The 25,301-nt window shown below is 54.1% G+C and overlaps 2 protein-coding genes across 2 annotated transcripts; both read right to left on the reverse strand.

Moving 5' to 3' along the window:
* Nucleotides 1–375: 375 nt before the first annotated feature.
* Nucleotides 376–1,461, reverse strand: Timm13 (translocase of inner mitochondrial membrane 13). The gene is made up of 3 exons (XM_027419297.2): nt 1,071–1,461; nt 929–997; nt 376–727 (listed from the first exon to the last, which is right to left on the reverse strand). Exons 1-3 carry the CDS (start codon nt 1,188–1,190, stop codon nt 629–631), a joined length of 288 nt encoding a protein of 95 aa, XP_027275098.1. The 5' UTR covers nt 1,191–1,461; the 3' UTR covers nt 376–628.
* Nucleotides 1,462–1,683: 222 nt separating this feature from the next.
* Lmnb2 (lamin B2) lies at nt 1,684–18,779 on the reverse strand. Its single transcript, XM_027419296.2, has 12 exons — nt 18,411–18,779; nt 11,580–11,716; nt 8,764–8,920; nt 8,529–8,654; nt 5,336–5,506; nt 5,138–5,263; nt 4,811–5,031; nt 4,442–4,718; nt 4,259–4,366; nt 3,857–3,976; nt 3,583–3,708; nt 1,684–3,293 (listed from the first exon to the last, which is right to left on the reverse strand). The coding sequence occupies exons 1-12, from the start codon at nt 18,777–18,779 to the stop codon at nt 3,252–3,254; spliced, it is 1,980 nt and encodes a 659-aa protein (XP_027275097.1). The 3' UTR covers nt 1,684–3,251.
* Between the last annotated feature and the right edge of the window lie 6,522 nt (nt 18,780–25,301).

Consider the following 25,301-nt stretch of genomic DNA (forward strand, 5'->3'; position numbering starts at 1 on the left):
ATTTGTGAGACAGGGTCTTACATACCCAAGGCTAACCTCAAATTTGATCCTCCTGTCAAGTCCCCAGAGATGACAGGCATGCATCACACCTGGTTTACGTTTACGTAGAGCTAGGGATGGCACTTGGAGCCTCATGCATGACAGGTGAGAGCCCTACACAGAGCCATGAAGCCACAGTGTGTCCTAGGGTAGTCCCCAAGCCAGGAGACAGGCACCTGAAACCACTCAGTCGTGCACAAGGCCATGCCCTTTTTGTTGGGTGGGGGGCGCACAACACCTTCACATGACAGGTCAAGGACACCAAGGCAAAGTTGCCCTGGGAGGCTGGGGTCTACTCTGGGGAGAGGACCTGAAGCAGTAGGACGACACACCAGCTTCTCTGTCCCAGCAGCAATTTATTGGCCTGCTCTCAGGTCACAGCTCAGGTGGGGGCAGGCAGATGCCCTTACTCAAACCGGTCCTCACTTTTCTGGGACTGGGCTAGGCGCAGCAACCTAGGGGAGAGGCCTCAACTCGGAGCCCTCCGTGCTGCCACACTTTGGGGCCGTCAGATACGCGCTGCCCTTGCGAGTGGGAAAACAGTTCCGATCTGTGGCCCGCGCACGGTGTCCCGAGGCACAGGTCTCGGTCACATGTTGGCTCGTTCCCTCTGCAGTCGAGAGTTGTACGCGCGGGACACGGTGTTCCAGGCATCCATGTAGCGGTCCATACACATGGCGATGCATTTCTGCAGGGCGGGGAGAGGGACTCCAGAGTGGGTTAGGGTCACATGACCCCGGAGTCGCCCACTAGGGCTACAAATACACCACGCAGAAACGCTCGTCCTCCGCCCGCGCACGCGCACGCCTCGGCTGGGGCTCGCGGCTGAGCACGCGCCAAACCCCTTACCCTGCGCCCCCCACCAGCCGGGGGTCCCGGGGCGCCTCACCTGCTCCGAGTTATCCAAGGAGCCCCCGGGCTTCCCGATGCACTTCCGGAAACACTTGTCCGTCATCCTCTGCGGACAGACGCGAGGCCTCAGCGGGGACCCACCCGGGGGACCCCGCCACCCGCCCCGGCGCGCCCCGCACCTGCAGCAGCTCCTGCGCGTTGGCCACGGCGATCTGCACTTTCACCTGCTCCATGATGACCCCCGGGTCCAGCTTTCCGCTGCCCGTGCCGCCGAAGTCCGAGCCGAAGCCGCTCTCCATGGCTGCGCAGTCAACCGGGCCGCGGCCGCGCGCGCCAACCCGCAGGCGCCGGAAGCCGGGACACTACGGGAAACGGAGGCCGCGTCGGCTCCCACAAGGCCGCACGCGAGGTCACCAGCCTGACAGGAAGCTGTGACCCGAGTCACCATGGGAACGAATCGAGCCACATCTCCCACAAGTCCGCGCGCCCCACGCTAAGCGAGGGCCCGCCGCGCCGTGGGACACTCCGTACTACAGCTCCCACAAGGCTTTGCGCGCGTCCCTAGGTTGAACCCCCAGCCCTGTTCATTTGAGTTCCGTGGGAAATGAAACCCAGACTACAACTGCTACAAGGATGAGGTGACCTTTTCCGCGTGCGCAAACTGACTGGGCGGGACAGGGTCACCGCGCATGCGCACGTGTCGCACAGCCACCCAAACTAACACAGGAAATTATTGCAGGCGCTTTCCGCTGGGGTGGGGGGTGGGCAGCCGCTGAGGATCAAGGTCGAGGCTGTGGTTAAAATCAAAGTGTTTATTTGCGTGTACAAAAGTTTCCAGTCGTAAAATGAATATTACAAATCATAGCAGGGAGGAAAAACAAAGGCGGAACACACTTTTGGCATGCATCTTAGAAAAGAAACGACCTGTAGAGCTAGCTGGGCGGTGCGCGCAGTGCAGGCTGCTCCCAAGCTGCAGCGCCGCCCCCGGAACCGCCTCGCCGGCCGGGGCACAACAGGAGCCCTTTGGGGCTGCCGGCTGCTCCAGCCCCATTCCTCAAACATAAGGAAGGCAGCTCCAGTGCCAGGTGCACGGGAGGTTACCTGCCCTGTGGGCAAGGCAGCAGAGCTGCGTGGAGACGACAGCCTGCCCCGACCATCCAGGAACCATCTGGAGACATGGTCCAGAATCCAACACCTATCACTTAAAGAAAACGGAGGTATCTAGAAGCATGAGGTGGCTGGTGGGTTCTGGGGGTTGGTGGCAGTAGTGGCGTTCTGTGGCTCTTGCCGTGGGGAGAGTAGGCCCAACTTACTCCTACCACCGGCTGTGCCAGGAGAGACAGCACCCCTCATGGCTCAGTAAAGGAAACTGAAGGTAGGGTGATCTCCATCCGTGGTAGCTCTGGGCCTGAACTCCCAGAGCAGCGTCTCAGAAAGCTGCATTACTGATGTAAAAAAATAAATATCCATTAAAAAAATACCGTGTGTCTGTGGTGAGGAGGTGAAGGTGACAGGTGTGAGCTGGCTGGCACCTGGAGCTCGTGGAACTATGTTCCACCACAGAAAGCATCCAGGTCAAGCCAGCAGGGCAGAACACAGAGGGGCCATGCAGTGTGTATGCACGGGGCCATGAGCACTGCTGGCTTTGCCACACTCCTGTGAGCAGCCACTGACTGGGAACCCACAGCTTTTGCTCCTGAAGCACCCACCGTCTGTTTGTCCTCTTCAGTCTACCAGAGTGACAATCTTAGGAAAGGAGGAATTGCCCCATGTGTGAGCATCCTCCTCCTTGGTCCTCAGCTTTAGAAGGGACTAGAATGTTCTGGAATCCAGGCCTCAGATACCCTGAGGCCAGGGTCAGTCACAGACCCTTCAGGCTCAGGGCACACAGCTGAGACCACCCCCCCCCCCTGGGTTCAGGTGCTTCCTCTGTGGTACCAACCTCAGGAATGGAGGGTCTGCCCTGTGTCTGAAGAGCCACCAAGCCCTGACAGGGTGGTGATCACCGCAGCCCTCTGGAACCTGGATTCTGAATTTGATTTGATTTAAAAATCTTCAAAGAAAGTAAACTAGGGAATCACTGTGGTCTCACACTAGGTCCACCCTGGGCCAGCCACCACGTTCCTGTTTCTCCCAGATTGGCCTTAGGCCCAAGTCCATCAGCCTTCAGGCTCCTGGCCCAGACTCCTGGGCCAGGCTCCTGGTGGGTGGCCAGGCAGACACCCACCTCTAGAAAACACAGAAGAGCCCACCCACATTCTCACTTAACAGTCTTATAGAAATGTATCAAGGACTAGTGAGAATGGACTATAAAAAATAATTTCAGGGCTTTGAGGACTTTGGTGACCATGGGGTCGGTTTCACATCAGCCGGCAACCCCTGGAGGTAGTCCTCGGGTCCCCCTGCAAGGAGTGAAGGATGCAGTTAGGCAGCCTGCTCCCAAGCAAGCCAATGGGTCCTGCAGACCATTTCCAAGCTCTCAATTTGTCCCCAGCCCACACTCAGGGCTGGCATCCCTGTCTCCCACCCCAGCTGAGAATGTGTCCTGGCTGAAGGGTCAGGCATGTGGCCACTGAAGTCTGTGGTGTCAACAGAACCCACATCCACACGAGGTGGTGGGTACAGTCCTCTGAGGCAGGACTATGGCACCCGGACCCCAAGTCCCACTAGGTGTGATGCCACACTCTCTACCTGCTGGTGGAAAAGGTCCTCCTCGCCGAATTCCGCCTCCGCCGCCTCCTCCTCTTCCTCCTCCTCCTCCTCCCCATTCTCGCTCACCTGGACGGATGTCTGTTTCACAGCCTGCACAGCCACCTCCTACACAACAAGGGTCACCCGTGTACTTTGTACCCTGATGCTGGTGGCTGCACCCACTAAGAAGCCACCCCAGGTTTCAGCTCAGTCACAGATGCCGTAGGGAAAGAGGGCACCAAGACCCTGATTTCACCCTGCTGTGAGATCTCACCTCTCCATCGGCGTTGACCAGAACAGTGCGGGAGCTCTCCCCACAGCCCCAGCTGCTCTGGCTTTTCCACACGAGGGTTGATGGGGGACTGTGGATGACCCCTGCGCCAGATGCCCACACCTGAGGACCCAAGATGGCCCTTGTCAGTCACTTCAGGGCCTGGGCCAGGCAATGACCCCAGGACATGGACACAGAAATACAAGTTCACAGTGGTCCAGAGTACTCAGCAAGAGAGCCACATTTGGACAGTAAGGCATCCTGTCCAAATGAGGGTGTGGCAGCGAGACAAAGCAACTCAGTGGCTATCGGCCCGGTCTCAGAACATGTGTTATCCACACTGGACCTCCTACCCTGGGAGTCAGTGTTGGGAACCTCCCAAGCCCCACACTCACTGGCACCTACCGTGACCGTCTGGCCGGCGCGCAAGACATACTTGGGCGTGAACTTATAGGCGATGTCCTCACCCTCCGGGACCTGTCTCTTGATCCTCCAGTTCCCCAAAGACTGGTCCTGAAACCCAGACATGTTCTGACCCCCAGCCGTGGGGACAGAAGCAAGGCCCCACCTGCTCAGCCCCTCGCTCACCTTGTCCGAGGCGTTCTTGAGGCGCACGAACCTGCCCTCCAGGTCCACCTCGTCAATGCTCACGACAGCCGGGACCGGGGCCTGCTGGGCCAGGCGGGAGCCGCTTCCCGTGCTGGAGCCTGAGCCACTGCTGCGCGAGCCTTGGGTCTCCTCCGTCTCCAGCCGCCGGCGCTTGCTGCGGCCCCGGCCCACTGACATGCCAACCCCACTGCTGCTGCTGCTTGAGGTGGCCCGAGAGATGGTGACACGGGAAGATGGGCTGGGGGACAGCTTCAGCCTACAGAGGGAGGTGTGAGGGTGGCGAGGTCAGGTAGGGCCTCGGGAGCCCCGTCCACCTACCACCCGACCTCTTTCTGGAGCCCCGCCCACCTCTCCTCCTCGCCCTCCAGCAGCTTGCGGTAGGCGCTGATCTCCATATCCAGGGCCAGCTTGATGTCCAGCAGCTCTTGGTACTCGGCCAGCTGCTGCTGCATGGCATCGCGCACCTCAGTCATCTCCTGCTCCTTGGCGTCCAGCATCTTGCGGAACTTGTCACGTTCCCCAGCCACGGCTTCCTCCAGTTCGCGAATGCGGTCCTCTGCAGCGCTGGCCTAGAGGGTGTGGCGGGGTCACAGTGTGTGGGACCCGGAGGGGCTGGGTTGGGAGGGGAGAACTGAAGTGACAGAGGCCCTCGGGGGCAGGGCTGGATCCTGTCACCTGCTTTTGGAGACCCGAGAGCTGGTAGCTGAGGGACTCCACGCGCATACGGGCTTCCTTGAGCTCCTCACGGGCTGCACTGGCCGCCTTGTCGTTCTGGTCCGAGCTCAGCTTGGCGTTGTCCAGCTGGGGGAGATGGGAGTGTGAACACGGGTGGCAGGGGATCGGGCTCCCCACCCCTGTCCTCACCAGCTGCACCTTGGCCTGGTAGGTCTGCTCCAGCTCCAGTCGGTACAGCCGCAGTTGCTCATCGTGCTGGCTGCGCAAGTCCCCCAGGGCCTGTGCCATCTTGAAGTCGTACTCCTGCTGCCGACTGCTGTCCACCTCCACCAAGCGCCGCTCATGCCTCCGCCGGGTCTCCCGCACCTCCTGTGAGGGGACGAGCCAACGACTTAGCTGTGCCAGGCTGCAACTCCAGGTGGCCTCCTGGCTACTTGTTCAACAATGATCAGCTGTGCGGATGCCCCAGCCATGATGAACAACAGCCTGGGCTATGCACGCACTGCACAGTCAGGAGCACGGAACACTCCGATACAGTCCACAGCATGGAGAGACCATCAAGAAACGAGATGCTGAGAGAGCCAGGCACAAAAGGCCATAGTGTGATTAACAGATCTCAGCACTACAGAGCCAAAGGCAAGACTGGCTGCAACCCCAAGGCCAGCCTGGGCTCATAGCCAGACCCTGTCTTAATTTTTTTTAAAGGGCTGGGATTTGGTGATGCACCACCTTTAGTCCCGGCATTCATGAGGCAGAGGCAACACTCAAGTCCAGGTAGGCTGGACTTGAACTCACAGAAATACATCTGCCTCTACCACCAGAGTGCTGGGACTAAAGGTATGCACCACCACCACCGCCCAGGTGGATCTTAGTTTTCCCACAAAATGGACTCTAGTACAGGGATCTAGGACACAGAGGCCTGCCACTGGCTTCTCAAGACAGAACACACACCTTTATGGTGCCCCAAACGGCTGTTTGAGAGGCGGCTCCTGGCTGCGCACCCCCCACCTGCTCCCTTGCAGGGACCCAGAGGTGGCTTTTCCAAGTCCTGGGAGTTCCTAGAGCTCCTTCTGAGGGTGGCTTCACAGGGTCCTCCACAGGGGTCTTCGAAAGCTCTCTCAGGCTTCGCTTCAGGAACTCCCTCAGGGGTCTTGGGCTGAGCTCGCTCACACATTCCTCCACAGGACTGGCTGCTATCGGCCAGACCCTCTTAGGTCCCTCCCCAGCTCCCCTCATGGATTCCGATTCTCCTTGGGACTCTCTCCAAGTCCCTTCCCAGAATCCAGTTCTCCTACGGGTTCAGGTGCCTCATAGCTATCTCTGTGGGTTCCTTCCTGAGGTCAGGGTGCCTCGTGGCTTCCCTCACAGGGCTCTACACTGAAGCTCTCATGGCTTCCTGGGATTGTGTGGCGCAGTGGCCCGTAATTGGCCCTGGCTAGAGATGCTTGTGGCTCCACAAGCACCCTCCTGTCCAAGCTATTCCTGAGCAGTGAAAACTGCCAAGGGCCTGGCCCAGTCCAACCCAGGAACATTGCCCTGGTTTATGATGACACAATGGGTTCTGTGATGGCTGAGTTCCCTGGGAGCCTGTGAGGCAGATCTTCATCGAGACCTATTACCCCCGCCATGCCCAGTACCCCAAAGAGCTAGAGGCTGAGAGGTTAAAGGGAAGACCTCAAGGTTGGCTAAATGAGGTCCCCAAAAACCAGGGCCACATCCCGATCCCCAGACCTGGGGTGGTGACCTTAAATAGACAAAGTTAAGGTTCTTTTACATTTATTTTATGTGTGTGCATTTGTGGGGGATGTTACTGTACTGAGACACAGCTGTGGAAGCTAAGGACAACTTGTGGGGTAGGTTTTCCCCACCATGTGGTACAGCTCAGGCTGTGAGTTTTGGAGACACATGCCTTTACCCACTGTGCCGTCTTGCTGACCCAATTTAGGCTGGATTTTTATGTGTTTAGTCTTTTTTTAAAATATTTATTTATTTATTATGTATACAGTATTTGCTTGCATATATCTCTGCAGGCCAGAGGAGGACATCAGCTCTCATTACAGATGGTTTTGAGCCACCATGTGGTTACTGGGAATTGAACTCAGGACCTCTGGAAGAGCAGGCAGTGAGTGCTCTTAACCTCTGAACCCATGTGTTTAGTCTTTAAAGACAAGTTTCTGCTGGGTGTTAGTAGCGCTCGCGTTTAATCACAGCACTCGGGAGGCAGAGGCAGGCGGATCTCTGTGAGTTCGAGGCCAGCCTGGTCTACAAAGCAAGTTCCAGAACAGCCTCCAAAGCCACAGAGAAACCCTATCTCGGAAAAAAAAAAAAAAAAAAAAAAACAGCAACAACAAAAGGGACAGATTTCTCTGTGTAGCCCTGGCTGTCCTGGAACTCACCCCACAGACCAGGTGATCTTTAGACATCGCCTGCCTCTGCTTCAAACTCAGATGTCTGCTTGCCTCTGCCCACCCCCATGCTGGTATTAAAGGCACAAGCCACCATGCCCAGCTAAGATACACCTTTTGATATGATATTCTCAATGACTCAGATGGCCTGGAAACCCAGGGACCAGTGTGAAGAAACACTTGGGGGAGAAGGAGGCTGATGCCAAGTTGGAAGGCCTGAGTTCACCGACTGACTACATGGACCTTTCTTCCACCCCAGAGGAAACTAAGAAACACAGAAAAACGACAAAACAAAATGAAAGAGAGACTAAGAGCCTGCAGGGGACAGAAGCAGACATGAAACATTTGTTGATATCCTGGCTTCTCCCTCTCCCCGGGGCCTGGGCAACCTGGCCCTGTTCCTGCTCCTGACTCCTCTCCTCCTACCCCAGTGGTTTCTCCTCAGCACCCTCCCATCACTCCTGGGCCTGCGCCTTCTCCTTAAGGAACCTTTCCTGGTCGTGGGGCCTCTTTAATCCTCGGGTTCTCTCCCCACCCCGGGATCACTCTTCTCCAAGCTGTCTTCCCTCACCCTGGGATCTGTCTTTGACAGGTGACCACTCCTCACTGACAGCTGTCAAAGGTTGCATGGCTATGTCGTGTATGCACTAAATGACTACAAAAAGACTCTGCCTGCAGAGGCCACGCGGAGCTGGGCCAACGGCAGCTCCACAACTCCAGTTTCAACGGCCCCAATTGCTGAGCCTTGTTCTAAACCACTCTCTTTCCCTATATAAGCCAGTGCCTCTTGCCTGTTCTGTTTTCATTTCTGCTCAGTTAACATCTACCTAATTCCTTCGCTCCCTTTCCCAATAAACGCCATGTGGGTTTGTTGAGTTTGGTGGATTGTGTTTCATTGCCTGAAGAAGCTGCGGCAAAGAACAAAGATCCCAGGCTACTGGAGCAGTTGCCAGGAGGTAGCCTGTGGAAGGGGTGTCGACACTCACCTCCTCAAACACGCTCTTGCTGAAGCCCAGCTCCTCTTGCAGGCTCTGACAGCGGTTCTCCAGGTCCACTCGCATCAGTGTCTCCTTCTCCAGTTGTTTCTTGGCCACAGCGTGACCATCCTCTGCCTGGGAGATGCAGGGCAGTGAGCTGAGAGGATGGCTACCCAGCGTGGCTGCTACCTCGGCTTCTCCATGTCAACTGGGGAGCCCACAAACTGGCAGCTCCCAGACCCACCTTCGCCAGCTGGGCTCGTAGCTCTGCCACATCATTTTCCAGCCCATGCTTGTCACTGAGGGTTGAGGCCAGCTCTGCCTCGCTCCGGTGGAACAAGGATTCCAGGTCCTTCACTCGGCCCTGGGCCACCGTGAGCTCACCTTCCCGCTTTTTGGCACTGGAAGGAGGGGGAGTGGTCAGGAGGTCCAGGGAGACAAAGCACAACAACCACAGTCCCTGTCAACTACATCTTGACTGCCTGCCTTCCCAGTAACTGGGAGCTGAGGCAAGAGGGTGGCTTCAGCTTTGAGACCAGCCTGGTCTACAGAGTGAGACCCTGTCTCAAAAACAACAACACTAGCAAACTCAACCCAAGCCATCCAAAGCTCTGGACATCGTGGCCCACGTGATACCAGCTATATTTGTCATGGCTGAAGGTGCCCACATCCTGCCCAGTTACCTACAAAAGCCAGCTCTGGGCTAGAGAGATGGCTCAGAGGTTAACAGCACTGGCTGCTCTTCCAGAGGTCCTGAGTTCAATTCCCTGCAACCACATGGTGGCTCACAACCATCTACAATGAGATCTGGTGCCCTCTTCTGGTGTGTAGGAATATATGCAGGCTGAACACTGCATACATAATAAATACATTAAATAAATAAATAAACAAATCCTTAAAAAAAAGAGAGAGAGAAGAAAAGAAATCCAGCTCTGGGCGGGGACATCAGGTCAGCAGGACACACTGGCTGCAATTCACTAAAGTCACAAAGGAAAACCTGCCCTGGTGAAGCTATGAAGCAGGTGACCCTTCCTTCCATACAGTACAGTGAAGAGGGCAGAGGCGGGCATTCAAACAGGAAGGTGTTAGCAGAATGGATACCTCAGCTATATCAGGGTCAGCAGGTGACAAGTGGGTGTGTAGAGATGGGAGGCACCGGTGGCTAAACTGCCATGACTCTTGGGGACACCAGGCTGCTCCCTACTGTGCCTGCCCCAGCTTGGGTCAAGCAGCCCTGCTGCTCTGTCATCCTGAGTCTGGAGAGAACTATCTGGGATGGGGGGTGGGGGTGTAGAGTCATGCACTCAGAGAGCCCCCGCCAGGCAGCAAGGACCATGTGGCTGAAGAAGAGAAGTGGAGAGGAGGCAGGGCCACAGGCTGGCAGTGCAAAGGCCCTGGGGTGAGGCATGCCAGAGAGACCAGCAAAGAGGGATGAGTGGGACCCTGGGGATTTCCTAACAGATCTTAAAGGCCAAGGCTCCAGTGAATACTGTAGCCTTGGTTCCTATCTCCCAAGAGTGGCAGGGCACTGGGGCAGAGTCTTGGTGCAGTGTGATGACTCCCAGATCACCGTGTGGGAGCACTTGTCCTGCTTAGCAGGTCCACGAGGATACCCGAGGGCATCGGGATTCCCTGCGCCAGAAGGTGATTCTTCAGGAATTGGGGAAAGCCAGCCTCACTATTTGATGCTGTGAACCAAAGGTCAAGGCTATCCTTGGCTACATAGAGAGCTTAAGGCCAGCCTGAGCTAGAGAGCCTGGAAATCAGCCTGGGATACACAAGACCATCACAAATAAATAAATAAATAAATAAACGAATAAGTAGTTTTTTAAAAGCCAAGATACAATCTGTAAACCTATCTTGTGTGGGGGGGTGGTCTGTGGACAGAGCCACCCAGGCAGGAATCTCTGCTGAGCTAGCTCCAGCCTACACTAGATGTGCTGAGGTGGCTAGCATAGAGGCGCTGATGTGGCCTGGTGTCTGTGGACACCCTCAGGCACCAACATACCAGCTTATTAAGCCAGCTGCAGGCACTGGGGTGGACAGCCTGGTGGCCAGCTCGGGTGCTAACACCAAAGAACCAGGTGAGTCACCTCACAGAGGCCAGGCCTGTGTTCCCTGGTTTGGGGCTACCATGAGTGAAATGGCCCCTGGAGTCCTGACAGGGGCAGAATAGATCCGGAAGGGGACCCTTCTGAGACAGGCAGGTCCCAGGACAGTAGGTCCTACCAGCAGCAGGTATCTTCGTGGAGCCAGTCGTGGGCTGGGAGGGGAGGCCTACAGGGGACCCTCTCACCCAAACCTGCTCTGAGGACTGTGATGTCTCCAGCAGAGGTAGGACCTAAACTCTACACTTAGCACAAGCCAAGGCTGGTGTATAGTCAGTCACTCTGCCATGCCAACATTCTCATGCCACCATCCTGCAGCCCCCAGCACACAGTGTCCAGAGCCGGTAAGGCACAGGGAGATGGTGAGGGACACACTTGAGACCCCAAAGCACAGTCATGCAGGCTAAGGAGAGCAGTGAGGAATCTTGGGCCGGCTGTCCCTGGGGAAGCATGTCTGTGAAGGCACGCAACCCCAGAGGGATCTCACTGCTGTCCCTCAGTGCTCATGGCCTCAACAAGCGTGTGTATGTGAGAGGCCATTTGCAGCAGCTCTAGGCTGGTGGACTCTGGACTCCATTTCAACCCCACAGTCATCCTGCCCCCAGCCTCTGGGGGCTGTGTACCCAAGGGACTAGCACCAGCCACAGTCACTGACCTTTCTGGTTAAATCTGATATATGTTCTCATGTTTACATGTGTGTGTATGTACAGATCTGAATTCAATGTTGCTGGTCCTTCCTCAATTGCTCTCCATATTCCTGGTGGAGGCAGGTCTTTCTCACTGAACCCCGGCTTGCACTGTGGCTAGTCTAGCTTGTCAGCTCACCCTGAGGAGAGTCTACCCATCTCCCCAGTGCTGGCATCATCAGTGGGTTGTGGGGATCTGAACTCATCCTCACTCCTGTGGGGCGAGCACTCCACCCACCAAGCGTGTCCTCAGCCCAACTACCTACCTCTTCCTGGCCTCATCCAGCTCAGCCTGCAGCTTCCCCATTTCAATCTGCAGCCGGGCACGCTCCCGGGCCGTCTCATCCAGCACCCGCCGGGCATCAGCCAGCTCCGACTCGTACAAGGCCTTGATGCCACTCACCTGGGGACACAGACAGAACTGCCCTTTGTCAACCCTATGTCACCATCTTACATATTTAGAAGTGTCTGGGTTGTCTTTCTGGAAGAAGCCATCTTCCCTTCTCCATAAGCTTAGCCTGTCAGGAGGCAAGGACAGGTCTTGGGTAGGAACGTCTAGCCAAGGCTAGTCCACTTGGCACCATCAGCTGGGGGCCAGATGATTCTCTGCTGCAGGGTATCCCTGCCCTCACCAGAGTCAGCACAGTTCTGAGATGACAGGTGCCCAGTGCCAGGCAAGCACTCTCCCCACTGAGCCCAATGCCACAGCTGCCACCTCTTCAGTGTTGATCGTTCACATGCACGAATGCCTGAGCCCACAGGGAGCCTTCCCTGGGGCTCTGCAGGGTCACACTCCTGTCCGTATTATGGCAATTTGGGGGTCCCTGAATCTGCCTCAATCCAACATCAGACCTTCTGTTTCTGCATCCCACCCCATGAGGATGAAGGGTGGGAGATCTAGGGCCCTCCAGCTGTCCCCGGGACGCCTGGATGAGAACAGACTCACTGAACTGCATGTGGGCTCACATTCAAAGAGCACCCCACACACAGGGACCACCCCCTCATCCCCAGGGGTCATCCCCCACACCCGTCCTGTAGCAAAGAGATTTGGGGTACACTCAAATGCACGTGTGCTTTTGGCCTCTCCACTGACCCTACTGGGAAGACAGTTGCCACATGCCACCCAGCCCTAGCCAAGCCACACACCAACTGGGCTCAAGACTCAGATTTCCCCTGGCCCTACTCTCTACCAGTGTGCGGCTGGCTATGAGCTTAATGTGTTCAAAGACACATAAGTGGGGAGACTGCAGGAGGCAACACTTCACACCCCAGGACATCAGAGGGACAGGCAGGCGTGGGGGAGGGGGCTCCTGTAATCCCAGTACCACAGGTCCTCCCAAGGTAGCCATGGCCACTCACTGCCTGAGTCAGCACACTTCACAGAAAGAGCGAAAACACCCACCTGGAAATCCATACAACAGGCACAGTGCCATAGCCCCAACACTGAGGGGGCAGGCACAGCAGAGTCCACGGGCAAAGGAAGGACATATGCTATCAACTGTCCATTTGTTGGAGTATCACCCAACCCTGAACAGGAGCATGGCTCCAATGTGACAGTGGATACAAAGGCCACACAGTGTGGGCTCCAAGACAGGAAATGTCCAGAAGAGGGGGATTCAGAGAGGGAAGTAGACCCATAGGTCTTGAGGGCTGGGAGGATGGGGCGGTGGCTTACGGGAACGGGGCTTCCTTGTGGGTGACAGAATGTTCTAGAATTGAACAAGGGAAAAGCTACACAGACATAATGTTTGACTTTGGGGTTTCACAAGCCCAATATCCACTGGGGCTCAGGTACCTGGTGTTTGTGATCACAGAGACTGGCCATCCAGCACCGTTGTGGCAGGCTCAGCTGAGGCTCCTGGAGGTAGGACTCGGGGCTCAGAGTACAATGTGACCATGTGTGCATGTGTGTATGCGTGCATGCATGCATGCATGAGTGAGAGAGAGAGACAGAGAGACAGAAACAGACAGATAGACAGACAGAGAGAGAGATCCTATGACAGTCCCTGCCCTAGGCCTCCAGCTGTGACCGGGCTAGGACTCCCCTGGGAGTGGGTAGGGCTCTTATCCCCACTTTACAGACAAGGAAACTGAGGCCTTGGACAGGAAAAAGCTTCCTGCACAATGGTCTGCCACAGGGATGGTGGGAGAGGTAATAAAACACACCTCTCCTGGGCTGTGCCCGTCACCTCCCCTCGCCCCAGAAGGAACAGGCAGGGCCTGGCATGGAGAGTGCCCTTCAAGGACACAGGTTGAGATATGACCCTGCTGCACCCCACACCTCTCACTGCAGGCTCCAAATCAACCTCAGGCCAAAACCAAGACTTCTAGCCCGGATAACCCTTCCATCTTCACAAGTTAGTGCGCTCGGCATTTTCTCATAGTGACAGAGGCATCATGAACAACACACACACACACACACACACACACACACACACACATACATATATGCGCGCGCGTACACACACACATATGCACAGACATACAGACACTCACACATATGCACACAGACATACACACATATGCACACAGACATAGACACAGACACACACACATGCACACAGACACACACTTACATATGCACAGACACACACACACAGACACTCACATATGCACACAGAAACACAGATACACAGAAAGACACACACACATAGACAAACATATAAACACAGATACAGACAGACAGACTCAGACACACAGACACACACATGCACGCGCCCCTAAACCCCACCTGCTACCAGGTCACGTCTTACAGGGTGCACACTTGTCAGGGCTCAGGGCAACAGCTCCTAAGGAAAACAGCACTGGAAGTGACCACTGGACTGCCATACATGTCAAAAGGAGAAATGGGTGTGGTGACAGTGACACTTGTCAGTCTCACTGTGTAGTCCTGGCTGTCCTGGAACTAACTCTGTAGACCAGGCTGGCCTAGAGCTCACAGAGACCACCTGCCTCTGCCTCCTGAGTGCTGGGATGAAAGGCAGTTTCTATATTTTTAAGTATCTGGAACAGGGCTGGGGAGTCTGTGGCCAAAATAGGCAGCACTCACCAATAATGCATGTCCTCCCTCAGGCTTTATTGGCACATGGTTTCAAAGGGATGTCATCTCAGGTGGATATGGCCTCAACACTGCCACACTGCTTGGTCACAGAGGCCACATGGTGGCCTGCAGAGCCAAAAAAAACTGGGCCCCCTGTGGGGATGCTGGCAGGCCCCGTGAGCCCCACCCAGGAGGGATGAGTGGAGCCCGGCAGGGGATTCTGAAGCACTGCTGTGCGCATAGGATCAGACGGACTGAGATGGTCTTTGCCAGGGTCACAGGTATGCTCGGTATCCTTGACTGGGGAGCTTTGCCCCTCCTGGGCTCCCTGTCCCCTAGCATACTAGTCCAGCAACAGACACCTGGCAGAAAGGTGAGGTCGAGTTTCTTTGTGGGGAACTTTATACCCCAGCCTCCTTGTCATGCCCAAACACCTTCAACCTTTCTCCAATCACCACCTCCCTGGACAGCCACCTCAGTCTCCCCCAACCAACCCACCACAAACTCCAAATGTCTGAGTCACTATCTGATGCCCCGATGCCATTTTAGCCCCAGTTCTGGATAACACTGAATGAAAAGCGAGAGCCTGCATGGCTGGAGTGGGGCAGGAAGGCAAGGTAACCTCATGTACCCAGGTGGCAGTGACTACCAGCCTTCAATGGCCCCTTCAAAGTCTTACTTATACGCTGTCATTCCCCATATCTCAGCTGCAACGGGATGGCAAATGACCTGCACCTAATAACTTCTTGAGGCAGGCCCGGCCCCACCAGGAAAATCCCAACCACAACTGTCCCTATACCTTGCCAAGCTGCCCGGAAGGCAACCCCAACAGCTGGAGCATGTGCCGCCTGTGTGGTGTCCTTTGTGGTCCCCCTGGCCACCCTACCAGCTGTCCTCAGGCATCTTAGAGCCTGAAACTAGAAAGGCTGGCTCCCAGAAGAGCAATGTGCCTGCCACCTGCTGCCAGCCACCCTGGCTCACACTTAAGCCCCAAATCAGCCATGTGTTCCGACCATGCTTGCAAAACTGAAAAACAAAAGTGGCTAACACTTCTGACACCCACATGGACAGGTGGCGTCCATTAGGCCTGGCATCACACATGTTTGAAGAGCCCAGAAGCTCAACTGTCTGTGTGACAAAAGGGATCCAAAGGCAACAATAAAACAGCCAGAGCAGGGGAGAGGGCTCAGTGAGCAGTGTGTCTACCACACAAGCCTGAGGGAGGACATGCATTCCCATCCAAAAAGTCTGCCAGCACTGCAGTGGCAGAGAAAGGAGGTGGGTGCAGCTTGCTGGATGGCTAGCCGGGCTGAACCAGCAAGCTATAGGCCAGTGAACTGGACTAAAAAAAAAAAAGTGAGGGGGGAGGGACATCGAGTTGGGAATAGTTGTCACTCAGGAGGCAGAGGCAGATGGATCTCTGTGAATTCCAGGTCAGCTTGGTCTACAGAGTGTGTTCCAGGACAGCCACGCTATTTAGAGAAACCCTATATATAAAGAAATAAATTAAATCTTTAAAAACAAAAAGAACAACTGATGGAGACACCCAAAGTTGACCTCTGGTCTACACACACACACACACACACACACACACACACACACACACACACACACCAACCACCCTGATCTGGGAATGCGAGTGCTGCCCAGGCAGGTGACCCTACGAGGGGTGGGTGATGATGCTGTCCCAGGGCATAGATTGCAAAACCGTGGCTCCAAGAGGCTGAGCTTCCTATAGAAGGCCACACAGAAAGGCAAGAGTCTGGGGGATTCTAGGTGGTCTCCACCATGACCACACCCGCTAGTCCCTTACTGGGGGATTCTAGGTGGGGCTCCATCCTGACCTCATCCCTCAGCCCCTTAAGAGTCACTAGTAGGGGCTGGAGAGATGGCTCAGTGGTTAAGAGCACTGGCTGCTCTCCCAGAGGATGAGGGTTCGATTCCCAGCACCCACCTGGTGACTAACAACCATCTGTAACTCCAGTTCCAAGAGATCTGACAACTTCACACTAATGCACATAAAATAAATAAGTTAAATAAATAAAAAACCAGCCTGGTCTACAAGAGCTAGTTCCAGGACAGTCTCCAAAGCCACAGAGAAACTCTGTCTCGAAAAACCAAAAATAAATAAATAAATAAATACATTAAAAAAAAAGGAGCCACTAGTAGTTCATATCTGAGGCCAGGGTCCTCCCCCTATGTCCAAAGGCCAAGCAGGAGTCCTGATGACACACCCTCCTGTCTCTTGGGTGGGTAAAGTCCTGGGCCCACACAACAAGCCCTATACCTTCACGGTCCCTAGAGTTGGAGCCTGCCTGGCAAGCAGCACCCTAGCACCCTGTTTCCAGGTAGCCTATTAACTCCTAACACATGAGAATGTCTTCTCAGACATTCACTCACCACGGACCTTGGTGGGACACAGTGATTCCTGTCCCACACCAGTTTTAGCCCTGACCACCTAGGGCCCATCCAAAGTTCTGAGAACAGAGATCCCATGATTTGTCTGAGAGACCAGAGACCATTCCCATACCCCTCCGCAAGGTGGGATTCCCTTTAATTGCTGGGGGCAACACCCCCACCTCCCACCTCCACCCTGGCTCATGCCAACAGTTCCCATACTGCCCTACATAGTGACTTCAAATCCCGCAGTGAGCCCTGAGTGGGTGGGTGGCTCACTCCACGCCATTCATTCCTAGACTGTTCTCTTGGTACCCTTCATCAGGGCGTCCCAAGCTATCCTTGAACCATGCAGTAGGTTGAGCCTAGCCAGCCCCAACCCTGTCCATTGGTAACCCCTAACAACAGCTCTCACTCAAACCCTAGAACCTGAGGGTCCCCAGGACAGCCCCCAAAACATGCACTCCTCACTTGGTATCCTAGAACTGCCCCTAACGCACCCTCACCCAGTGGGTACCCAAAAGTACCTCTGAAGGATGGCCCTTGATCAACACCTTTTTTCAGGGTCCCTTGTCAAAATTCCCTCCAGGATCTCTAGGATTAAAGACTCAGTTTGCACCCCTCTTCAGGGGGTCCCCAAATCTCACAACCTTGCCTAGGGTGGAGTTGTCCCTCAGGGGTTCCCAGAATAGTCTATAGCTCACCCCTTACTGGGGGGTCCTCGAAACCTGCGAACAGCCCCCACAGGTTGGCGTTTGCCAGGCTCCTTGTCTGTCCCTCAGGCATCTTCAAAGCCCAAAGGTCCCCAGGACAGCCTCCAGGCAGCACTGACTTAGAGTCCCCAAGGATCTCAGTTTCTGGATATACGTCTGGGGAGTCATAGGAATCCTTTAAACCTATGACCAAGTGTGCAGGGCCTTCCTACCTATTCATGAATGTGAAGGGTCCCCAAGGTCCTTGAGAACACCCCTTATTGGGTGTCTTAGCTCAGTCTACACTGGTCCTTCAGGGTCCCCTGGTAAGCATGGGTTAGCTCCATCAGCACCTGTCCCAAGAGTCCAGGGTGGGTGGAGCTTTGGTGGGCGGAGTCTAACTTTGTTTACACCTGTCCCTGATATCCTCAGGTGGGATGGGCTTGGGCCCAACAGCACCAGTCCCCCATTCCCTATTCCCCACCCCAGTGGTCAATGCTATGATGTTTGCACTTGTTGCTGTTTCCTGGTGGGCGGATCTTAGAGGTCTGCACCAGTTCCGGGGAGGCGGCCGGTGGGTGGGGCTTAGTGGTTTGCACCTGTGGGGGAGGTGTCAACTCCCCCGTGGGCGGAGCTCCGCGCGCTCTAATTGTTCCTGGGGTCTCCTGATGGGCAGGGCTTAGCCCTATGCACCCCGATTCTGGGCTGCCTGGTAAGCAGAGCTTATTTGTCACCCTCTGCCCCAGGGGGGGTCTGCATTGGGCAGGGCTCAGCTCTCTGTCCCTGTCCCTGGGGTCCCCGGTGGGCAGGGCTCAGCCCTATGCACCGGTCCCTGGGGTTCCCGGTGGGCAGAGCTCAGCTGTCTGCACCCGTCCACAGGGTCCTCACTGCGCACAGCTCGGCTCATTGCACCTGTCACTGGAGTCTTGTCTGTCGGCTCCCCGCATCTCCGGTGCCGACCTACGTACCTCGCGCGTGGTCACCTCCTCCTTCTCGGAGATACGGAGCAGCAGCCGATCATTTTCCAGCTCGAGAGCGCGGACGCGGTCGATGTAGTGCGCCAGGCGGTCGTTGAGCTCGCGCAGCTCCTCCTTCTCCTGCAGCCGAGACAGGCGCGCGGGCGAAAGCGGCGTGGCGGGCCCTGCGCGGGGAGGCAGGGACGCCATGGCGGAGGCGGCGGCGCGCGGATCCCCTCGGCTGCTCCGGTGCAGCGGCTCATTCAATCCGCGCCGCGGAAGATGGCGCCGCTGCCCGCCGCGCGGCGCACACCGGGACTTGTAGTCTTCTTTCTGGCGCGGAGCCCATTGGGAGCCGTAGTCCATGAGGCTGCGTGCCATGAGATGTAGTTTCCAGGATCTGTCCTCCTCCCGGGTTCAATCCCTAGTAGGGGATGGAGGCAGAGTTATGACTTCCATATGAGCCCACTTACAAGCACACACAGAAATAAATGATAAATTAAGTACATTTAAATATCAAACAAAAAGACAGCAATGGTTGGCGAAATGTCTCAGAGGTTAGGCACCTGCTGCCAAGCCTAATGATCGAGGTTGAATCCCTGGATCCTACATAGAAGAAAACCGACTCACACAAGTTGTCCTCTGACCTCCAAACGTACAGAAACACATGCAGCAAAGAAATGGAATTTTTAAAAATATTAATGTGCCCCGTCAAAGCAAGTATCCACTGTCTTCCCAGCACTGGGGAAGCTGAGGCAGGAAGATGGAGAGATTGAGGACAGTATAGCAGAAAACAAGACCACAAATGTGATTCAGTGTGTACCGCTTTTCCCCAGACAGTCCTACTGTAGTGCACCATCAGGAACTCAACCTGTCCCTCCATTCACCTGTTGGAGTCCAGCCCAGTCAGCCTCTGAAGCCATAACCCATGAAGCCCTGACTTCTCTGACTCCTAAAAGCTACTTAGGGTCAGGCAGTAGTGGAACACGCCTTTAATCCCAGCACTCAGGAAGCAGAGGCAGGAGGATCTCTATGAGTTTGAGTCCAGCCTGGTCTACAGAGCAAGTTACAGGACAGCCAGAGCTACACACAGAGAAACCCTGTCTCAAACTCCCCCCCCAAAAAAAAAGTACTTAGTGTCAAAAAATCTGCTACTGTACAATTATAGCTATTAGTGTATGAAATGTAAAATTGGGATGGAGCTGGGGGTCAGTATTGGTGCCCTGCCTAGAAATCCCTAGTGATAGGCTGGGGTGTGGTCAGGGGTGGAGCCCTGCTTAAAATCTCCAGTGAGGGGGCTGGAGAGATGGCTCAATGGTTAAGAACACTAGTTGGTCTTCTAGAGGTCCTGAGTTCAATTCCCAGCTACCACAGGGTGGCTCACAACCATCTGTAATGAGATCTGATGCCCTCTTCTGGCATGCAGACAGAACACTGTCTGTAATAAATAAATAAATTAAAAAAAAAAAACTCCAGTGAGGGATTTAGGATATGGCTCAAAAGATAAGAGATCATCTAAAGGCTGGAGAGATGGCTCAGAGGTTAAGAGCACTGGCTGCTCTTCCAGAGGTCCTGAGTTCAATTCTCAGCAACCACATGGTGGCTCACAACCATCCATTATGAGATCTGGTGCCCTCTTCTGGTGTGCAGATATGCATGGAAGCAGAATGTTGTATACATAATAAATAAATAAAATCTTAAAAAAAAAAAAGAACTCATCTAAAGAGCAGCAGATCCTAGGTTTCATCTCCAGGGGAATAAAAATGTTCTTTTACCTATCTGATTCCCTCTGGCCTGCATGCATTCCCTCTTCTCAGGTCCAAAGTGTGTGCTGCTCCCTCCACCTCCCCCATCTGACAAGGCTCACTGACTGGAAATTGAGTTTAGACCCTGCTCAACCCGCACTTCTGGGAATTTCTGGAAGTTAGATAAAAGCCAGTATCCCCCAGGAGCTTCTGAAACCTCCTCCCAGTTGCCAAAAGGAATAATTTCCTTGGCCTCTGGCAGAAGGCACATCTGGCTCTCCACACTGGCCTCCAGACTCCCCCAGGCCCCGCTCACAAGGACTTGTTATACATTTCAAAACTCCCCATGTCTCCCCTGCAGCTCACTGGCTCCTCCCCTCTCCAGGTATCCATTCTCTTTATAACCCTCCAGATTTTCCCCATCTTGCTTATCTCTCTTTTCCCTGACATGTCTTGGCAGTTTGAAATAAACTTTTCCTTTTCCACCGACAAAGCGGCCTTTTGGGTTTCTTTACTGTGCCCCTCGCATACACCCCTTTTGGCCTTTGGTGTCCTGTCTGTCCCAGGACTTGTTGTTGGTGTTCCCCCCTGTGTGTGTTTCCCCCATTTGTTTGCTTTTTGTTCTCTGCCACCCCAAGGCTTAGAGTTGACTTCCCGCCCTCTTCCCTCAGCACTGGGCGGGGTTCTTGGTGTATCCCACCCCTGTACTTCTTGGACTATAAGTCCCAGAAAACCCCGCGGTGCTCTGGATGGGGCGGGACCCTCTTCCTCTCACGTGCACTTTGGAAACGTCCCGCGATTTTCAAATTTTGGCGCTAAGCGGGTGGGGCAGTGACAGCTGCAACCAAGGTGTCCCTTCACTGCCGGCTATCCGCTGGCCTACCCTTCCCACTGGCTCCCAACACAGGGCATGGGAAGTGGAGGACCCCTGGTTCCAGGAGTGGAACTTGCCAGAACAACCCTCCAACAGCCTATGGTGGAGCTGGGGTGCTCTCCCCGCCCCCTGCTCCTGCCGCGCTACAAAGTAGCTGCTTGCTGTCTGCTTTCGGGGTGCAGGGTTGTAAATAGGAAATCCGGACCCCTAGACCCTGTCAGCCCTGGGATTCCCTGCTCCGTGCCCACCTTCTATCCTCCATTCCCTGGCCCGCTGTCCCCTCCCAAGCTGGATTTTGGCGCCAGTTTTAAATAAAAATAAGTAAATCACATTCCAAAGGATGTCGCTGAGTTTTGGCCCGGAACATTGGGCTTTATTCGGAATTCCGGAGCGTGGATTTCTGGACAAGGTGGAATCTGGAGCCTGGATTTAAGAGCCATCAGATTCCGGAGCCTGGATTTCAGGGAGATTTGGGCCCTGAGTTTGTGCTCCAAATTGTGGATCCTGAATTTCAGGATCTTGGATTCAGGAATCTGGAGAGTGAAATGTCTTTCGGGATTCGGGGGATCCTGGATCCTGGATTCTGTATTTGAAGTAGGACGATTTTGGAGTGTCAATTCTGGAGCTGTGCCAAACTCACTCCCAGGATTTGGGGACTCAACCTGAAATCTAATATCATAATTTAACAACCTGGTACTGTGGCAAGTGGGGCAGAGACAGGTGGATCTCTGTGAGTTTGGAGCCAGCCTGGTCTATAAAGTGAGCTCCAAGCTAGCCAAGATCTAGGAGACTCTGTCTCAAACAAGAGAAAACAAAATGAGGAGAACAAAACCTTGGGACATGAGCCAGGAAGTTCAGGGTGGGTTGGACACTCACTGGATGATGGGCTCCACAGGTGGGGACATTTGTCGGCGAGCCTGCCACAAGGGAGGCCACAGACTCAAGGACACCTAACAGGGGTACATTCTTGGTGCTTTAGAACGTTGTAATCTGCATGGTAGCCTGAAGCAGAGTGCGGGGCATCAGCTTGTGTGCATAGGGAGTGTTGCCTTCTCCACACCCTGCTGAGGGAGGAAAAGCATAGGTGAGATGGGGCAGTGGCTGCCAAGGTAGCACTGACAGGCTAAGGAGTGAGGCTTCCCACCAGGCAAGTTCAGAGAAATAAAAAAATAAAGACAAGAGCATAAAATATGCCTGGGTATGCCAGGAGTTGGTGATGCACCCCTTTAATCCCAGCACTTGGGAGGCAGAGGCAGTAGGATCTCTGTGAGTTCCAGGCCAGAATGGTTTACAAGAGGGAGTGCCGGAAAAACAACCTCCAAAGCAATAGAGAGAAGCCCTGTCTCAAAAAACCAAACGTGCGCGCGCGCGCGTGTGTGTGTGTGTGTGTGTGTGTGTGTGTGTGTGTGTGTGTATTAGTCAGCTTTTGCTGGTAACAAATACCCTCTCAAAATAAGTGGGTAAAGGGACTTGCTGCAAGCCTGATGACCTGTTAGATCCTAAGGATCTACATGGTAAATGACAGAGCTGATACCCCCGTCCTCTGAGAGAAATTAAACTTAATCTAAGTTGCATATGTGTAGGAAAGTTGTACTTGATAGTTGAGTCAACTCTGGGGTTCGTCAGCCCACCTGGGTCAGAAACTCATTTCTGTCCAGTACGTGGACAACCTCAAGAGTTAATTACCATTTTGTTTGAATTGTGTTATCTTTCTCTGTGTGTGTGCCGGTGTGTGCATTCTGCAGTCAGAAGACAGCTTCATCTTCTTCCACCTTTACATGGCTCCTTCCTGTGGATCAAAGGCAATTCTTTAGTCTTTCACAGCCCGCACCTAACCTCCTCCCACCAGTACTAGAGATAAAATGCAAGCCCTGGTGCATAGTACATAAGTTCTTCAGGCCTCCAGCCCCTTCACTGGGCATGTAGGTGGGGCTCCACCCTGACCACGCCCCCAGCCCCTCACTGGGGAATTCCAGAGGAGGGGATGGGGGACTCGATGGGCTTCTAAAAAAAAGACTTTCTACTTCTGATGTACTGCACACATCAACACCCCTCCCCTCCCCGATTTTGAGACAGTGTATCAGTTCAGTTTATTACCCAGGGTGCTCTTTGTTGTTTTTGTTGTTTTGTTTTGTTTTTGTTATTTGAGACAGGGTTTCTCTGTGTAGCTTTGGAGCCTATCATGGCACTCATTCTGAAGACCAGGCTGGCCTCTAACTCACAGCCTCTGCCTCCTGAGTGCTGAGATTAAAGGCCTGCACCACCAAGCCCGGCCACTTTTTTGGTTTTTTGAGACAGGGTTTCTCTGTGGCTTTGGAGGCTGTCCTGGAACTAGCTCTTATAGACCAGGCTGGTCTTGAGCTTACAGAAATCCACCGGTCTCTGCCTCCTGAATGCTGGGATTAAAGGTGTGCACCACCACTGTACTGGGTCCCCAGGCTGGTCTTGCTCTCACTCTATAGTCAAGAACCTGGGATGCTGAAGCAGTAGGATTATAAATTTTAACCAAATTTAGGCTCCAGAATTCCTGTCTCAAAAATAAAAAATGCAGACAGGGATGGCTGGCCTGGGGTGACTGTCCTGGATGGGAGGTCAGGAAGGTCTGATGATTAGTGTTTTGCTGTGAGTCCACAGCAAACTGTGAGTCCACTATGTGCCTCTTTGAGAAGAGATTTCCTATGTAGCGACTTTCGTGGAAATCAAGCCAGCAACTCAAGGATGCATGGTCCTGATCTCTCTTCCCAAAGACAGACATCAGGGGCTGGGAACCAGAGTGGCTCATCTGAAGCCATCGGCCGCCCTGTCTCATCCTGTTTCCGAGGGCAGGAAGACACAGTGGCCTCCTTGCCCCAAGCTGTTCCTGGTGCTCCCTGCCCACCTCCCCCCCCCCCCCACACACACACCTGTGCTAGCTTCACTCACTGCCGATGGTTCCTGTCTTACAAATGTCTGGATGCTCACAGAATGACAGCTTGAGTCACTGCCCCAGAAACTTCTCCTTGGGGACAGGACCGGTGTTCTGTTCCACTGTGTGGAAATACATGATGTCAGACTCCAGCCTTTCAGACATGCTCACAACTTCCTGGCCACATCAGAGGGAACCCATCCAGACCCTCATGTCCGGCCTCCCTGCCTCCCACTCTCCAGCTCTGACTGCCTCTGCTCATGGTACTCTGTGTTTCCCAACTTCCTCAGGTTCAAAGCCCCAGTCTTTCCTGAAGCCTACCAAGGCCCTGCCCCATGCTCCCTCTGCCTACAGCCACACAGACCTCCTGGATCCTCTCCCAGCATGCCAAACTCTGGCCTGCCCCAGGACCTTCACACAGGCTGCACCCTCTTCTTGTTCCAGGCTCAACTTAGATGCCACCTCCTCAAGGGAGCCCACTCTGACAGCACAGTCTGACAGAGCCATGCCTTCCTCACACACAGCAGTACCAAATGTTAACGGTTCCCCACCCTGGGGCAGGAGTTTTGCAAGCACATGACCTATTTATTTATTTATTGTTTATTTTCACATAACCTTCTTAGAAAAGAATTTGCCTACTTAATACTTAAGACCATGTTTTATTTCTGATTTACTGATTTCTGGATTTTAGGATTTTTTTTTTTTTTTTTGGTTTTTCCAGACAGGGTTTTCCTATGTAGCTTTGGAGCCTGTCCTGGCACTCTGTAAACCAGACTGGCCTCAAACTCACAGAGATCCACCTGCCTCTGCTTCCCAAGTGTGGGGACTAACAGCATGAGTCACTATCACCTGGCTCTTAGGACTTTCTTTTATATGACTATATGGGTTCCTGGGATTGAACTCAGGTTGTTTGGCTTGGCAGCAAGTATCTTCACAAACTGACTCATAACTTTAGTCATGATTTTAAAAAATGTTTAAAATGATTTAAAAAATTGTTTTTCAAAACAGATTTTCTCTGTGTAGCCCTGGCTGTCCTGGAACTCACTCTGTAGACCAGGCTGGCCTCGACCTCAGAGCTCTGCCTGCCTCTGCCTCCTGAGAGCTGGGATTAAAGGCGTTCGCCACCACAACCAGACTAAAAAATTATTACAATTATTTCGGTTTTTTTTTGTTTTTGTTTTTCAAGACAGGGTTTCTCTGTATTGCTTTGGAGCCTGTCCTGGAACTAGCTGTCCTGGACCAGGCTGGCTTTGAGTTCACAGAGATCTGCCTGCCTCTGCCTCTGCCTCCTGAGGGTTATGCCAGGTTCTCGGAGCCCAGAGACTAACCCAAGGAGTCAACACTGATGCAAAAGCAAAAGGTTTCTTTTTATTTCAAGC

Source organism: Cricetulus griseus, chromosome 5 (genome assembly GCF_003668045.3).
Source record: "Cricetulus griseus strain 17A/GY chromosome 5, alternate assembly CriGri-PICRH-1.0, whole genome shotgun sequence".
Classification (NCBI taxonomy): domain Eukaryota; kingdom Metazoa; phylum Chordata; class Mammalia; order Rodentia; family Cricetidae; genus Cricetulus; species Cricetulus griseus.